This window comes from Cebidichthys violaceus, unplaced genomic scaffold (genome assembly GCF_023349555.1).
Source record: "Cebidichthys violaceus isolate CVI_PGR_0920_01 unplaced genomic scaffold, fCebVio1.0.p SCAF_12, whole genome shotgun sequence".
NCBI classification, from domain to species: Eukaryota; Metazoa; Chordata; class Actinopteri; order Perciformes; family Stichaeidae; genus Cebidichthys; species Cebidichthys violaceus.
The window spans coordinates 2,898,363-2,915,542 of record NW_027176285.1 but is presented as its reverse complement, the minus strand read 5'-3'; the positions used below and the strand labels follow the sequence as shown (position 1 = coordinate 2,915,542).

General features: G+C 44.0%; 1 protein-coding gene across 1 annotated transcript in view; it reads right to left on the bottom strand.

Annotated features, from left to right (window-relative positions):
* Window positions 1-235: 235 nt before the first annotated feature.
* Window positions 236-17,180, bottom strand: part of LOC137868894 (poly [ADP-ribose] polymerase tankyrase-1-like) — a 64,899-nt gene continuing 47,954 nt past the window's right edge. Inside the window, 13 exon segments of the mRNA XM_068705914.1 lie at window positions 236-4,117; window positions 4,253-4,409; window positions 4,868-5,054; window positions 5,543-5,648; window positions 5,843-5,917; window positions 7,493-7,590; window positions 7,907-8,027; window positions 10,548-10,627; window positions 10,712-10,907; window positions 11,001-11,081; window positions 11,360-11,548; window positions 12,781-12,890; window positions 14,468-14,687. Coding sequence (XP_068562015.1) covers window positions 4,031-4,117; window positions 4,253-4,409; window positions 4,868-5,054; window positions 5,543-5,648; window positions 5,843-5,917; window positions 7,493-7,590; window positions 7,907-8,027; window positions 10,548-10,627; window positions 10,712-10,907; window positions 11,001-11,081; window positions 11,360-11,548; window positions 12,781-12,890; window positions 14,468-14,687 — 1,707 coding nt within the window. The 3' untranslated portion in view covers window positions 236-4,030.

Sequence of the window (17,180 nt, the reverse complement as noted above, 5' to 3'; positions counted from 1 at the left end):
ACCCCTATAAAAGTATTGTTTGACGAAAAGTAATCAAAAAGTCATATTGTGGGATGTAAAAAAAAAAAAGTCATAAAGTCATTGTAAAATAGTAAATTGTCATGGCACAGTCGAAAAAAAAGTTTATAAAAAATTCATAGTAAATACGTAATTTTTTTGTTATTTTGTATTGTTTTTTCCAAGACAAATAAAGTCCATCTTATCACAAAACTGAACTAAGAATAACACAAAAATACACTTTGTTAAGTTCTTTTTATTATTATTTTCTTCTGTACACATTTATCTGTTCCACATGTTTAACTGGTCAGCAGCTCTGTACAACAGGAAGTCCAACATTACTGATGAGGAAACGTGTTCATTAAACTGGTGGCATTTAGTAGAAGGCAGGTCAGGAGGTGAGGCATGGATTGATTGAACACACACACACACACACACACATACACATACACATACACACCCCTCCAAACAAGTTACAACAAGATGGCTGACTGGTCCTTGAGACATAAGTAGAGACCAGGCCAGCTAAAACACAATTCAAATATTTTTCACATTTAAAAAAAAGTCTTTGAAATGAGAAAAGAACGCAAGAAAAATAAACTCAAAATCATCCTTAAAAGGCCCATCTGGAGTTTATTTACAGTCTCATTTAAAACGAACAGCACTCTGCTAATACATCACACAGGGCTGCTGAACTCTACTTTCTCTGTCTGTGCCAAGAGAGCCAAGACGCTGCCGCTTAATCTGAAATATGTATCTTTGCGCTGACTCTGATCAGGGACAAACACAGAAGAGGTTTTAAAAAATAAAAAATGGGAAATGTAATTGTGGCTGGACTCCGAAAAACAGACTTTAAGCTTTATTTAAAACCATAATATGAGTTTAATAAATCAAGTCAGTTTGTGAAATGCTAGAACTTAAAAGGAAAAACAATAATTTGATTATGTTTGTAATATTTCAGTCATGTCTTTTACTCAGGGCCATATACTGTGTTAACTCTGGCTCAGTGCTGCAACTTTTACTTCCCCTTTGAAAAATGTTCACTAGGACAATTTCAAGCTTATTAGTTTCTCTCAACTTATCAGTTATTTTGTCTACTTATTCATTTAATTTAATTTAATATGTTATCATTCATTGTTGTTGGAATGAGCGATTCCTATCAAACATGTGGGCTGCAAAACCGAGGGGAAAATTGCTGATGTGAAAATTTCACGGGTGGAAAATTGCTATTTTGAGCTACTAGTTAACTGTTGGCCCGCTTCACATGGATGTCATGTTTGTTCGCACTTGGCTCAGACCAACGTCATCTTCACCTTGCAAGGTGCAAATCAGCTGAAATCTGAGTCCCTAAGGCTAACAAAGTCAGGATGAAGAAAAAAAAAGAAGAAGAAAAATCAAATATCAGAGCAGCTTGGTCAGAATTAAATGGTCGAACCATCTTTTGATTTCGCAACGGATATGAAGCGGCTCTCTTGCGCCGCTGCCTGAGGTGGGTAAACCATTCGTAGTGCGTTTCCAAGTGATTTCAAGGCAATCTTTTTTTCATTCTCAAAAACAGTTAAGGCCATTTCCCTTTCCAGTCCACACAGCTTCAAGGACTTTCAAAGACCTCGGCACCGCTCGACCTGAAAGAAACTTAAGTCATGTGTGGTCCCATGGAGCGTACAAGTCTCATTAATTCAAAATAATCATAAATAATAAACAGAAACACGGTCATCGTAGTAAAAACAAAAACAGTTAAAGCGTACAGTACGTAAATAGTTTGCTTATCTTCTTGCCGTCATGAGGTTTGTCAAACATGTTAGTGTGTCACTATAAATGGTTAATACAGTTACAAATGCGATAACATATCCACTATCCTATTCTTCATCCTTAATGAACCCGCAGAGCTCTGGTTGTATAAATATCTTCTGGAAGCCTGTGACCAGCCCGCTGAATGGCTTGCTAAGATACAGCGAGTAAAGGGTCACTTGTCCCGTTCGCTTAAGTTTGTGGAGTGTAAAACTCAACCGTAAAAAGATGACCTAAAAACAAACATGCAGGGGAAGAAAACAAAAACATGGAATAGGCCCCAGGAAAACACAACTCGCACTGTGTAGGAATGAATCCCTACATAAATGCCTTCCTGACGTTTTCTTCCGCCAGCAATTCCTCTGTTGCACCACTTGGGGGCAGCAACAGTTACAGGTAGAGGAGAGGGGCCAGAAGGCAGTAGGTTCTTGTAACAAAACAACAAAAGAAACAACAACAGGGAAATGTGGACCCATGTGAGACATTAAAAAAAACAACCACAAAACATAAAAGATGCTCCAGCTGTAAGTGTTAATAGCTGGCACACGTGAAGCAGAATGTTATGTCGTACAATATGAATGTTTAACCAAAAATATGACTCGTGTGTTGGTAACAGTCACTTCTCACACCAAAAGGAGATCATGTAACAGAGTGCAGCATCCAGAGAAAGCTTGGCTGGGTTCGTCAACAAACGGATCGCTGTGCGCAGTTTAGTGAAATCCACTGGCGAGATTTCTCAATCTAGATTTGAACTTGAGTAGTTTTGCGTGGAGGAAAAGTGAGACTCACGCAGGTTTGTGTGCGTTGTTTCGACACATGGCGGTGTGTCAAGAGTCTGGTCTCTCGTGGTCCTCCTGGCTCTGGTGGAAAAACCAAGTTCGGACCGTTTTAAGCTGTTTCTGGGGCGGAGCTAAGAGGCCATGGGTTCGGGACAGCGTCGTCAGCGGTTAACCGGCGTATGAGCGCGGTGCGGAGCGGCGGCCTTTAGTACGGCAGCGCCGCACAACAAGAGAGAGACTGGCGCCAAAAAACACAGAGAAGCTCAGATTACAACACAGAGAGAGAGAGACAGTTACTTCATTCTCTGTTCAGGTAGCCATTAACTATTTACAGTCAAAATATTTGCTGTTTATTAATGCTCTGAATTTTGAATTTAGCACCTTTGAGGCATGTTTTGTTTTTTTGATTGTCAGGTGTCTGTTTGCCGCTTGCTTGTAACAACTCAGCTCAGCCCAAATTTTGGATTTTCTGGTCAATTAAATAGCCTTTTTTTTTTTTCTTAGCATTTTTTCTGTGTGGATTTTTTTTCTGTTTTGCTGGCAGCAGCTGTCCTCTGACATGGACAGGTTTGGTGGATGTCCACAGTATGGACTGCAGGCTGCACTGGCAGCAGCAGTGGATCTGTGGTCTCCCGTTTGTTTCTCTTCTTATTGACTTCTGGGTATTTGTCCGCTGTAATCGCTTTCGCTTCTCTCCGCTCACGCTCGTTTCCCATAATTTCTTCTTTGTATAGAGCAGAAGGGATGTGAGAGGGAGCACAGAGAGTTGTTTACATGAGCCTCATTGGTGAAAATGTGACAACATAAAATGCACTGGATTTCTGTTCTCTCAGCCCGACAATCGCTGTTTCTGGAAGTGGCCTCGGGGTGTTGTTCCACTGCTGTGGATGATGACGCACAAAGCCGAAAGAGGACACGATATCAAAACGACACATTAAAAACCGGGGGTAGATTACATGAGCAGTGCGCAAAAAGGTGCAGCATCACGGACGTTTGTTTTGCTCTTCTAATTGCTTTCACTAATTGTTTTTTTAGGATCAAGCCAAGAGGCCTGCAAATTTAAAAAAAAATCCGCTTACTGGTACACTTCCAGAGATGTTGATCAAAAAAAACCTTGCATTTTCTCCGGCTAAATTAGACCCAATTAATTTACGAATCTGATAGATTTTGCCGTCTGCTGCTATGGACTGAGCATGTAGCGCACCCCGAAACTCCTCCTCCTCCTCCTCCTCCTCCTCCTCCTCTTCTTCTCCTGTTAAGACACATCCAGGTCTGTTTCAGAGGGTCGCCTGACCACCGCGTGGTCGACGCTTCACCTCGCCCACCTCGCGTTCGGCTCTGGAGACTTTAATTCGGGGGCTCTGAGGTTTGAAACTCCCTCTAGTTCATTTCTGGTCTCCTCTCAGAGAGTGGTTCTAGTCCATTTCAGTCTGGCCCTCTTCGGATCCCGCTGTGATTGCGTTTTAGGACTTCTGCTCGGAGGTGGCGGCGGGCGTAGCCACGGTCTCTGGCTTCACAATCTGGTACGTGATCAAGTATTCTGGGTAGGCCTGTGGACAAAGAGCAATCGAATGTAAATAAAACTAAATACTAGGCTTATCTCTCGAGCTCAACTCCGATCTTCATACGTGAATAGGACAACGTTTAAGACATATGAACAGGTAGTTTGGTTGTGTGTAACTGACCTGCTCCCCTCTGTAGATGACGTACTCCGCATACGCCAGGCCGTTGACGCTGGGCCGTCCTATGACCGAGTGGTGTCCCGGGGGGGCGTGAGCCATCTTCATGGCACTGAACTGAAGAAAGGACTTCCCCAGCGTCACTCTGCAGAACAGCATCTGCCTGAAAAGCAAGCGGACGGAATGAGGCTGTGGACGGTAAGCTCACATAAATATGTTTATTTGTACATTTTTGCTTCATAATGTAATGTGATGATACGTTACAGTACGTTTTAATAGTACAGTATATTGCAAGAAAACAGGAGATGATATAAGTGTATCAAAAGTGAGGCTTTGAAATACAACTTTGGAATATTGACTGCCAAGTAAAGAAAGCTAAATGTTCTCCTTTATGCAATGCATTGTGGGATACTAGAGTCCATCAAAAGCACATCTAGAAATCGAGTGGATTCAGTATACAAAGCAGCATCTTTGAGTAAACTGTTGTCACTTTAGTAGTTTGAACAAACTTCTGATAATAAATAGAATGAGTACTTGGTGTGACACCGGTCCTTCCACACAGAAATAAAGCCGGACGTTGTGAGAAACAGGAAACGAGCCACGACGGTAAAGACGTCTCACCTGTGGCACACGTAGCAGGAGCGGTCTTTGTGGGTGGGACATCCCGTGCCTCCACCAATCCCATACACGTACTGGTTGCTTTTGGAGGAGTTCTCAGCAAAGTAGATCCCAGCGCCGAACATGCCGCCGATGTAGGCGTGCCGCTCGTCGAAGCCCTTATGGATGATGGCGTTGATGAAGGGAGAACCTGGCAGGAGAAAGGACACGTTCCTATCGAGTCCATCGCACAGCAAAAAGATGCAACATACACGGGTGCACTTCCTGTATGGACGGGCCTCCTTTACAGGAAAACCTCCACAACACATCTTTTGTTTGTTTTTCGTAGATCTACGTATTTGATGAAGTTGATGTACTTGTAAGATGAAGTGACTAGAGCGCTACAAGGGAGATGTGAACAAGATCAAGAGGAAAAAGTGTGACTGAGTTGGACACGTTCTAGTTAACTTGGGAACAGCCGAGTTTACCCAGCAAACCAAAGTCTAAGCGCTATAGCTCCACAGACAGATACGGGCCAAGGAGCCGAGATCAGCTCAGGACCTCTGCCATTACTTGACGTTGGGGAGAAAGAGAGGTTCGACATCCAACTAAGGACCCGAAAGCCAGAACCGCCAGGTCGCTGCGGTTGTGCGGAATGGCTGTAAACACTCGGCTGCTTCGACATCCGTGTTGATTTACCGTGAAAGAGCATTCGCTCGTTGTGGTGGTTGTGATTCTCGTCGGCTATTTCCTTTTGTCTGTGAGCGTATCTCTCCCGCAGCTTCTTATTCACCACCTTCTGAATCTGCAGAGTCAGAGGAAGGACAGGAGGGACGAAGAGTGGATTGAGAATTCAAATTGTATTTGCAAAAGTCAAACGGCAAACCGACTTTGTAATTGACTAACTCTTTGTAAGTAACATTATGTTCAAACTGGTCTCTGTGTCTGCGTACGGTATGCATGCGTGTGTGTGTGTGTGTGTGTGTTGTGAGTACACACCTTAATGATGTTGTACCGGCTGAAGACTCCACCCGCGTTGCCTCCATCGCGGTGTTCTCTGATGGTGCTCTGTAGCTGGGGAGGAAATGACCAGACGTCAAAAACTACACACTTACACAAAGCTTTTAAGGGAAGCATGTGTGGGATATCTGCTTCTTTGCGTGGAAAGGAGCCAGTTGAGGTGGTTCGGGCATCTGGTGAGGATGCCACCTGGGCGCCTCCCTAGGGAGGTGTTCCAGGCACGACCAGCTGGGAGGAGACCCCGAGGGAGGCCCAGGACCAGGTGGAGGGACTATATCTCCAAACTGGCCTGGGAGCACCTCGGGATCCCCCAGTCAGAGCTGGCTGATGTGGCTCGGGAAAGGGAAGTTTGGGGTCCCCTGCTGGAGCTGTTGCCCCCGCGACCCGATCCCGGATAAGCGGACGAAGATGAATGAATGTGTGTGTGGGATAACACATGCAAATTGAAATGCAGATTTCATAACAAAAGGTGGGATTCATACGAGCAGTCTGGACCACCTAGATATGAGTCATGTCTTACCTCAGCAGCTCAGGAGTGTTTGTCGTATTCAGAAGTGTGCGAGTGATATCCAACGGCCACCTCGACTAACGAGTTAATCTTAGGTTACTTGTTGTATTTACTGTTAATTATGGCTTCTTTTTTTTTAATGGGCTATGACCGACTTGTGTGCTACACAGGTCCGCCTGGATCAAACTAATGCAGTCTTATACAGCAGTCCTGTTCAAGTTTGTAGAGAGCGTCTTAGAGAGGCGTTGATTTGTAAGGTCATTTCGGAGGCTGCAGTTTGTGGGACTCGACGGCACCACAGAGATGCGTATCTGCTGGTGGGATTTATTGCAGGTCTCTTTAATTGATTTTAGTTAGGATAAGCCGGCAATTGAGTGTAGATTACAGAGCCATATAATCCGCCGTGGAGTAGGGCAGCAACTCAATTCAATCACGGCAGATACCTAAATAATGCCTGTGGGAAATTTGGTGCGGCTGCAAAAAAGTGTGGCATCAGCAGTGAGGAAGACCACTGGACTCTCCACGGAGAATATAAAGTAGAACAGCGCTGAAGCTGCTGCGGCTGGATTTACAGACTGATTGGAGGAAAGTTTGCCACGATGTGGTTTAAGTGATTACTTCCTTTCACAAAATTAGTTATCATCCCGACGACTGAAATTATTGATGACCTAGAAATTAGTGCCGTGAACGGGCAGAGGAACTCAACCTAGTATTGGAAACTGTCTGGAGGGGGAAGTCATTTTTCAAAAATTACAGTTTAAATTACGCGTTAAATTACCTGTTAGGAACTGACGGTCCTCATTAATTTTGAATCCATTCAGACTGATATCTGCTGTCTCTTTCAGTTACTCCTTTCATTTACGGGAGAAATGGAGCAACGGCGCCGATAGGGAGTCTGTCGTGCACAGTGTGTGTGGCGTCTCCTTTAGCCAGATTTCCCGAATTACTAATCACGGACATGCACAGTTAAAAAATGTAGAACCCACCCTAAAGAAATGCATTTAAATGATTTCACCGAGCTGCTATTAACTCATATCATGCAGGTAGTGAAGGAGAACCACTATCAACCTAAATCTATGCAGTGTGTGTGTGTGTGTGTGTGTGTGTGTGTGTTTGCATACTTCCTCCTCCACAGACTGGAACTCCTTGTCGTCCGGTGCCAGGTCAATCAGCACGGTGCCCTGGCTGGAGCAGTGGAAGGTCAGATACGGGTTTGCACCTATAAACACACGTTATGAAGGTGAATCAGAGAAAGGATAAATGGCACTTTTTTATTTGTTTTAAAATGACCAATAACAGGTATATTCACCTATATAACCTAAAAGTTGTGATGACGCAGGTTTACTAGACAACACAACTTCATGTTATAAGGAGAACTTGCTTGATTGTGTGGAAGACAATCTGTCACATTCATATGTTTCCAGCGTTGTTTATTATAAGACTAAATATTAGTTTTAATACAGTAAATCTGATACAGAACGAGTTGCGTACCCTCGTATGTATATGGGTGTGTTTGTGTGTGTGTGTTTCCTGACCTTGCTGGCCTCCCAGCAGCCTCTCGATGCCCTTGATGAGTTTGTGTCTGTGACCGTAAGCGTTGATGCCGATCTCCTTCAGCTCCTCGTGACCCATGTCTGCCAGCACATCCAGCGAAATCTGCCCAGAAACAACAAGCCTTATCTGTCTGATCTTCCGCCAAAAGAATGTAAATTGCAAGGAAAATAACATTTTATTATCATAATGTCCAATAGCTATTCCAGCCAAACCTCTAACTATACATCTGACAACTAAATGAAATGTTGCTCTACTGTATTTAACGGTAGAGCTCATAACAGTTTAATCTGATCAGCCAAAAAAAAAACAAGAAATACAAGAATTCAATGATCAAGACATATTGCAGAGACAATGGGTCTGATGAATATTCATTAGAAAAAGAGAGCCAGAAGCATAAAGAAAGGGTCAATGAATGAATGGCAGTTACCAAGGGATTGATATGCAGATTGCTGATGGTGACGTTTGGGAGTATTTTCAGGCAGAGATGAGATTCATGAGATAACTCAGCTTTTTAAAAAACGGCAACTTTTACCTCCTTTCCTCCGTGTCGCTGTAATCGCCGTAATAGGTATAAATCATCGTGGCCTAGATAGTCTGCTGGGTGTTTACAGAGACATTCATTATTACTAATTAATACGAGAACCCCGGTTTCATTTCAGAAATCACAGCAAAAGAGACGCAAAAGTTCTGCAGAAGCCTGTACGAGTTCCCCGTTTCACCCAATTTGAGGTAATCACTTAAAACAAATGAAAGTGACACATCAGCCCGATTGTCACCGCAGGCGGATGCTTCAAGCTGCCAACTTACAATTCCATCACGGCGGTGAAGCGGCGGCGTCTGAGCAGTCTGCCACCTGGAACAGTCAACTAAATAACTTCTTTTATTCCCCTCTACTAATGCTGCACAATGAATGCATTCTTTCTGCATGCGAGAGCTACAGCTAGACAGTAATGAGCGCCGATCTCCATATTTTTTTTTTGTTGCATAAACCGTTTGATCAAACTTTGTGTTGACAACTTTATGTTCTACTAATCTTCTATAACAACAAACAGAACAACTAAAATAGGTTTGTGTTCTTGCTTTGACGTTGAACAACATATTGTAAAATCCCACAGAATCACAAAAAAAAAAAGTATGGTTTCATAATGATCAAGTGATAATGATGTGAAATGCATATATCTTTGTTCATGTTTTCATAAAAATAAATTTTTCCATTAACACTGAACTGACTCACCTCCATCTGAATATTAATGATGGCTCGTTTCCCTTAAGGGAAACTAATGTGGAATGTAACACACACACACACACACACACACACACACACACACACACACACACACACACACTCTGTATTGCTACCACACTTCCTTCTGTGCTTAGCCTTTTGCCCGCTGTCACCTTTCAATTCCACTTTCTATTTCCGTCTCTCCCCCTGTCTGTTTTCTCCTCTTCCTGTCACCCCATCTGCCTCCTTGTCTCTCTCTCTCTCTCTCTCTCTCTCTCTCTCTCTCTCTCTCTCTCTCTCTCTCTCTCTCTGTCTACTTTCTCCATCTTTCTCTTCAAACCAGCCTCTCTCCCTTTATTTTCTCTTCCCCGTTCTCTCACTCCGTCCATCTGTGTCCCTCTGCGGTCTCCGCTGTTCTATCGACATCACCTCTTTCTGTCTTGCTCTGTCAAATTAATTACTGTTAAATTATTAAAACATGAATGTTCACGAAGCTCGAGACTAACTAGTTTACAGCCATGCTAGTGGCTCTGCAAGTCTGTACTTTGGCACAGTGGGGCTTGGAGCTAAATGCTAACGCTAACGTCCTCACAACGACAATACTGACATGCTGATGTGATATTTACCACGCTCATCTTAGTTTGGCATGTTAGCTAACATTTGCTGACGTTATCGACAAACCCAAATTACAGTTGAGACTGTTGGGAATGTTGTTTTGCTAGCATTTAGCCAGAAATCCTCCTGTAATAAGCAATAAAACCGTTGGACAAACTAAAACGTTGATGGCCGCTGATAAAAAGTAAAGGGATGACCAAAGTTATTACAGTTCATCCTGAGGGGAGCGAGGACATCTGGACCGAGTTTTATGGCAATCCGTCTGTTGTTGACATAATTCATTCTGGACCAAAGTGGGCCAACGGAACGACACTGACATCCCTAAAGCCACGAAAACGAGAGGACCGACATGAGGTATGTGAAATGGAATAAAAAAAAAGGAAAGAAAACTGAACAAAGAAATGACTTTAAACCATGACTGAATGAGTATGTAACCCTGAAAGCAATAAACTACAAGCCTGAAAAATGAAGTCCTTTAAAAGAATTTTGCAATATAGTGAAAAAAATGATATTAACAGCTTTAAGTAGACAATGATCAAATGGGTTTCTGCGATGACAACATGTTAAATATTAATACTGGTTGTCTGCTTTTACCCAGAGGCGTTATCTTAGTTATCAAAACTGATATTGCAAACTATGTCCCTCTCCAATTTTTCGCACCGTTTGCTGTGTGTGTGTGTGTGTGTGTGTGTGTGTGTGTGTGTGTGTGTGTGTGTGTGTGTGTGTGTGTGTGTGTGTGTGTGTGTGTGTGTGTGTGTGTGTGTGTGTGTGTGTGTGTGTACCTGTTCTCGCTGGAAGATTTCTCGGAGGTGTTCCAGCCCCAGACTTTTCAAGAACTGGTTGATGGTCATGTCCAGCAGAGCTGCAGAGACACAGGGATGTCAGCAGGCATCTCACACATGCTGACAGCATGTTCTCATTTAAGAAGAACCAGCACACAACTTACTGAACGCGCTCTCTCCTTCCTTCCTGTCGGACCCCGACGCTCCGTCCGCTGGTCCAGTGGCACCCCCCACGGTGATGTCACTGAGCGGCGTGGTCAGGTTGTCTATGCTGCTGGCTGCAGACAGACAGGATGGAGATGGAGAGGGAGAGATGACCACGCCCCCTGCCGCACCTGTACTCGCCACACTTGCGCTCACCTGAGAGCGGAAGAGAGACGATTTAGTTTAAAAAAGGGTCAATAACATGTGGCCGTTTTGTCTGTACTCCTTCATACGCGTGTGGACGCTCACCACAGTGGCCTGGGGTTTTAAGCAGCTTGGCAGGGCATCTGGCGGCATGGCGTCGATCAGCAAAGCTCTGATGTCATCAGCCTGCAACAGATGAAGAGACCGACACAATGACGAGATGCAGACAGACATATGGGTAATGTGCTCTGTTCAATTTTAGTATGGACGCTTCCTGTTCCACCTTCTTAAATTGCTGCAAACCTTCTTCACGGTGCTCTTCTGTCCGAATAGTTAACTACAACCGGTCGAATCATCAGTTGAAACTAGTGATATTGCCATTGACTCGTAAAACGGTACGAGGCTCCTAATATTGGAGAGTTTAGGACGAATGCTGTGAAACATTTCCAAGAGCGCTTGCGTACCGTTGCCAAGTCCAGTGGCGTCTGTCCCTCCTGGTTCTTCATGGTGGGATCGGCGCCGTGGGCCAATAGCAGAGCGCAGAGCTGAGTCCGCCCCTTCTGGGCCGCCTCGTGGAGGGGAGTAAACGCCCACTTGTCCGTGGCGTTGACGCACGTGTTGTACTTGATCAACAGGGCGGCTATGTCCACGTGCTAGACGGATGAGGTGGGGACAGACACAGAGGGATCAAGACAGATGAAAGGGGAGAGGGGGGGGGGGGGGGGGGGGGGGATGTAAAGGGAATCGGAGAGGAGAGATTAGAAGAAGACAAAATGAGAGCAGGAAGAAGAGGTTGGTGGTGGGAGGAGGAAAAGAGACAACAGAAATAAAAGCATTTCACAAGAGGAAAATGTGTGAATGAGTGCTATAAATAAAAAAATATAGTAATATGTGGGATTCTCTGGAGCAGAACCTGTGTGAATTATTAACTCCACCATGATTCTTGTTTCCCGCAGGTCTTTCCTTTCCTTTCCTTTCCTTTCTGTTCTTTTCCCTCATCGTCTGGCTCCAACTGTTATCTTAGCGTCAAACACAATGTAGCTTGTTTCAGAGTACCAGTGGGGGATGCCAAAGTGTGTGTGTGTGTGTGTGTGTGTGTGTGTGTGTGTGTGTGTGTGTGTGTGTGTGTGTGTGTGAATCTCTGAAAATGCAGAGCTCATCAAGTTTTCATTCAAACATGTGTTTCATGACTCTCTCCGCAGCAGAATGCTGTCAAAGCTGTAAGCAAAATGTGGTTGAGAGAGAGAGAGAGAGAGAGAACCAAGGACTCCAGATGAAGGAAAAACTACACTCATCCATGCATGTCTTCAGAGAAGCTCAGCGTAATAATAAGGTCAATAATAATAATAATGGTGGAGTAATGGTTCTTACTGTCCCACACAATTAACAGAATGTGACATGATCTGCAGGCGTTAACTGAGCTGCGGACGGCAAGAAGCTGCAGTTTTTTCAGCCCCCATCAGCAATAAGTAGACGTAAGCTCGAAGATTCAGAAATTGCTGTACGCATCCCCCGCGATATGGATTCAAAGCCTGAAATATGAGTTCATAAATGTTGCAAACTTGATGACGTTCAACTTGAGGCAGAATAAGCAGTGTTGGAAGTGTACAACAAGACAAATGAAAGGACAGGATGTCAAATTGTGAATACAAATCTTTCCATCCCTTTTTTTTTTTTAAATCTTTTAGTCTAAAGAAATTGTAAAAAGTTCCCAGAGTCCACGGTGATTGATGTTAATTAATTATGATTGCCCATCAAGTAAAAGATAATTAGATTTTTTTGTCGCAGCACTTTTATTGGTTATGAGTAGTGTGTGTGGTGTGTGTGTGTGTGTGTGTGTGTGTGTGTGTGTGTGTGTGTGTGTGTGCATGTGCACGTGTCTTACCCCGTATGAGGCAGCATTGTGTAACGGTATCAGCCCTCCTTTGTCCTGTGCGTTCACATCGGCTCCATGTTCCAACAGATACTCTGCTACCTCCAAGTTGTTGTAGCCAGCTAGAGAGTGGTCGTACGGAAAACACGGCAGGACAAGGAAAAACAGATGGGGGGGGGGGGGATATGAAGGCAGATAAAAAGAGAAGAAGAAGAAGAAGAGAAACAGAAATGTAGTCAGGTAATGAGAGAGGAGGAAAGCCAAAGAGACATGTCGGCCTACAGAGTGACAGCGTATAATCATCTTTTCCTTTTACAAGCGACTACATCAAGGCAGAGGGTGCGTGGGAGTGTGTCTAAGTGGTCAGATCTATGAAGAAGAAGAAAAAAAAAAAACCCGGCAAACCTTCAAAGTGTTTTTTCAGCAGTTTCTCAACTTTAAAAGTGCCAGTCATGCAGCAAAACATTTTCTAATTATTAATTCTTTATCATCTTACAAAAGCTAGCCTAGGTCGTGAAACTCACAAGTCCAAAAAAAAAAAAAAAAAAGCATAGAAGAAGACAAGGGAAAACCTGCTTCCCCCACCAGAGGAGGATTACATGGAGAAACACTGCAGGAAGGGCGGTTTGAGAGGCAAGCCAGGGCATTTACCGACAACCCTGACGACAACGGTTCAATTCACCATAACGAGTGTTCCCGCCGGGGAGTGACTTCATCCAACGCTGAGGCGCCACACTTTTGCCCCAACTTTAAACAAGCTGTGAGAAAATTCCCTGGTGGTGCACGGAGGTAATCTTCCCATCGTGTCAAGACTTTGTGCAGAAAACGTAAAAAGCAGGACGATAAAAAGAAAAATATATATCTAAATATTTACCCTTCTTGCTATGACATTTTAAGATACGGTTTGAAGACATTTTGTTGTCCTGTGTTTATGCAGAGTGGTGTTCTTGTTATCTCTGAAGCTGATGCTATCGCGATTACCGATCCTGAATAAATGAATGAGTATGTGCACCTTTGAAGAACTGCAGTAATCTCTCCGCCATCGGGATTTAAGAACTTTATCAAGTTTGTGTGAGACCCAAGGTCGTTGTAGTACACTATAGCTTCTAGTGTTATGTCGCCATAAATTAGCCGGACGTCTCGAGCTTATCTGAAAACGCTGTTGCCCAGCTCTTGACAAAAAAAAAAAAAAAAAAGAGGCGACACATCGCCTTCATCTTGGCCTCCCCTCACTGGCTCCCTGTGCCGTGTAGAACTTATTTAAAGTCAGCTTTCATGGTTTCCATCATGGAGCCACAGAGCACCGTCAAATAAGTGTGGTTCCAGAAGAGCCACCTGAGTGGAAAAAAAGGGGATCTGCATGCTAAACCACGAAACAAATAAAAAATGAAGCTGCCAAGTTGCCCCTCTGTCTACGAACAAGGTGCCCCCTCGAGATTTCAGCTGTGTGCGTTTATTGCCTTGTTCTTGGCACCGTACTGAGCCAAAATCCCAGGAGGTCCTGAGAAGTTATAGCTGGACTGATTGGCACCACTAAATACACGACGTACAAACTGGCTTAAATCTTGCAAACTTCAGCTAAAAACAGTCTGACACCAGCCTTCATTTTAACGAGCCTGCAAAGGGAGATTAACGTCACTGCTCACTTATTAAAATGACCTGGAAATGTGTGAGTTTTGTGATTCTACATGCATATCACCTGCGAGGTGCAGAGGTGTTGAGTTGCGTCCCTGCGTATCCCGGCAGTTGATGTTGTCGGGGCTACATAACTTCTGCACCCGGGCCAGGCAGCCTTTTTTAGCGGCGTCCAGCAGCGCGGCGTCTCCCCTCAGCAGGTCCTGGATGTCGGTGTCCCCGTCCTTCACCAGGTCCAGGGGCGTGTTCCCGTCCCGGTTCTTCTTGGTGGGGTCCGCGCCGTGCTGGAGAGAGGAGGCCAAAATGGAGTTCAGTGTAAATGCGCAGAACCGTGTTTGCAATCAAAATGCAGAACTTTTTTCTTTTTTTTCCCCCTCGTAACAAAAGACAAAATGTTAAGACTGAATGTTGGTACAAAACTTTGCAAATTCTTTAAAATATCACTCCCCAAAATCCCTTATCACTTGAGCCCCCGGTGGAAGCGTTTCACTTCGATGGAAAGAGACGATGACAAGTGACGAGCGAGGAGAGGATGAAGGCAATTCACCGGAGAGAAGAAGAGAGGGACAGACGAAAAAAAAAAAAAAAAAGGGAGGTAGAGAGGTGAGGACAGGACATCCAGTGAAGTGGAAAACACCACACACCCTGGAGATGGGCTGGAAAGCAGACATTTTCATCGTTCAACTGTCTCCCTAGGTTGCGGTTTAACTTGTCACTTCACTGTAGGTTTTTGAAAATCTGCTCATTAAAATGTGATGTTGTGGGACAACTCCCCTGGGTGTCCCCTGTTGGCCTGAAACTGTCCGTTAGACATCTTTCATGCCTGTACTCCCCATTTAAACGTTTTTTTTAACGTATCCATAATCAGATTTTTCTGCCCTACATCTTCATTTCTCTTTGCTGCTGCTGTAATCATATTCTCACTCTAATTTATTCGCTATCCAGGAAAATGATAATAGAGACCCATTTAAGTAATAATTGGGGACATTTACTACAATACATGTCGGCTTTGTTACTCTTCCGTTGGATTCAGCCTGCATGCAGATTCATGAAGATTTCACATTAACACTTGTGAACAAGTTCTCTGAAAGATTATCTGACAAGATTCACAAATAACAATACGAGTCTACAGCCATGCTGGCAGCTCTGTGAAGAGGATGGACTGAGTCGCCGTGCTCAAATCTAAGCGCTAACGTTAGCATGCTAACAACGCTCAACATGACAATGCTGACGGGCAGATTTTAAGCAGGTGTAATGTTCAACATCTTCGTTTAGCAGGCTAACATTTGCTAATTAGCGCTAAATCCAAATTAGCACTGAGACTGATGGGATGTTTTGTCATAAAAGCATCTTAAAACTGAAAGTTTGACCTGATGACGGCGCTAGATGAAGAGTTAATTGCTCATCTTGAGGGGGAAAATGTCATGTTTTAACCACAATTTAACGGCAAACATCCTGAGATGTTTCTCTAAAAGCCAACATGTAGCTCAAGGAAAAAACAGGAATAAGTCTTGCGAGTTCACATATTTCATGCCAAGCGCTAACGAGGCAGATTGTCCTTTAATTGGATGACAGATTCACCATGTGACACTTCTTTCCTAACAAAGGAAATGCTAATACTCGTTTTGTAAATCACACAAAAAAGGTCCAGAATATCACAGCAAATTCAACAGAGTTTTACTCTGAGCACAAATCCAACACAGAAAGAGGACGAAGTTGACAACAAAACGGAGCAGACAAAAGAAGAAAAAAAAACCTACTGCTGAACTCTGGAATAGTTTATTCAAAAAGAGAGAAGGGCTGCATCCCGAGGCCATGGCAGATTAACACCCAAAGTGCATGTGTGTGTGTGTGTGTGTGTGTGTGTGTGTGTGTGTGTGTGTGTTAAAAGGGGAAACGAGGGCGCTGCTGTGTGAACACAAGAATAAACAATCGCAGGCTTAGCAAAATGAGAGGATTTTCCAACCAGAGTGGAAGCTTTCCACCACCTTGAAGAATCGATCATCCGTGTGTGTGTGTGTGTGTGTGTGTGTGTGTGTGTGTGTGTGTGTGTGTGTGTGTATGTGTGTGTCTCTAACATCGACATCCAGACCTCTTATTGCAACCATCAGATCAGTGAAAGTGTGGCCTGAAGGACCTTCTGTATCGCCAGGTCTAATTTGAGAGCACTTACTGTGATCTATCGGCATGTGAGGCTACACCAGGCTGAGTTTGCACCCGACGAGGATAAACAATCGCTCGTATTAAACTCCCACTAAGAGAAGAGCGCCTGAGCTGGATGAACATAAACAAAGCTGCTCAGGCGTACGGTGTATGGTGACGATGCGCTGAAGAACCACAGTAGAGCGGTCAGAGTAGACTACAGACGGGTGTCAAATTAAAAAGGAAAAAAAAAAACGACATTAAGTGTCTTCAGAACCGCTTCAACGCTCCGTCAATATCATTGTCACGATGTCCGGCGCTCTACTGGAGGGATTGACACGATTACGCCAAAAGAGACTCACTTAATTCGTCCTGTCGATGGTGGAGTCGGTCCGAAATCTCCGGTTTAAGATCGGCATATTTACCCACTCAGTGACCCCCCCCCCCCCCCCCCCGCGCTCTCAAAGGATGCATAATCCTTTACTTATTTACTCTTATAGACAAATCAATAGGATCTGAAGTATTCTGATGAAACAGCTGGAACAGCTCTGTTCCCCAACCACGTCCTGAACAGTGAATGCAAATTGTTACCGTGAAATTGTAGAAACGAGGTTCCGTAATTTAATAAGGTTAGA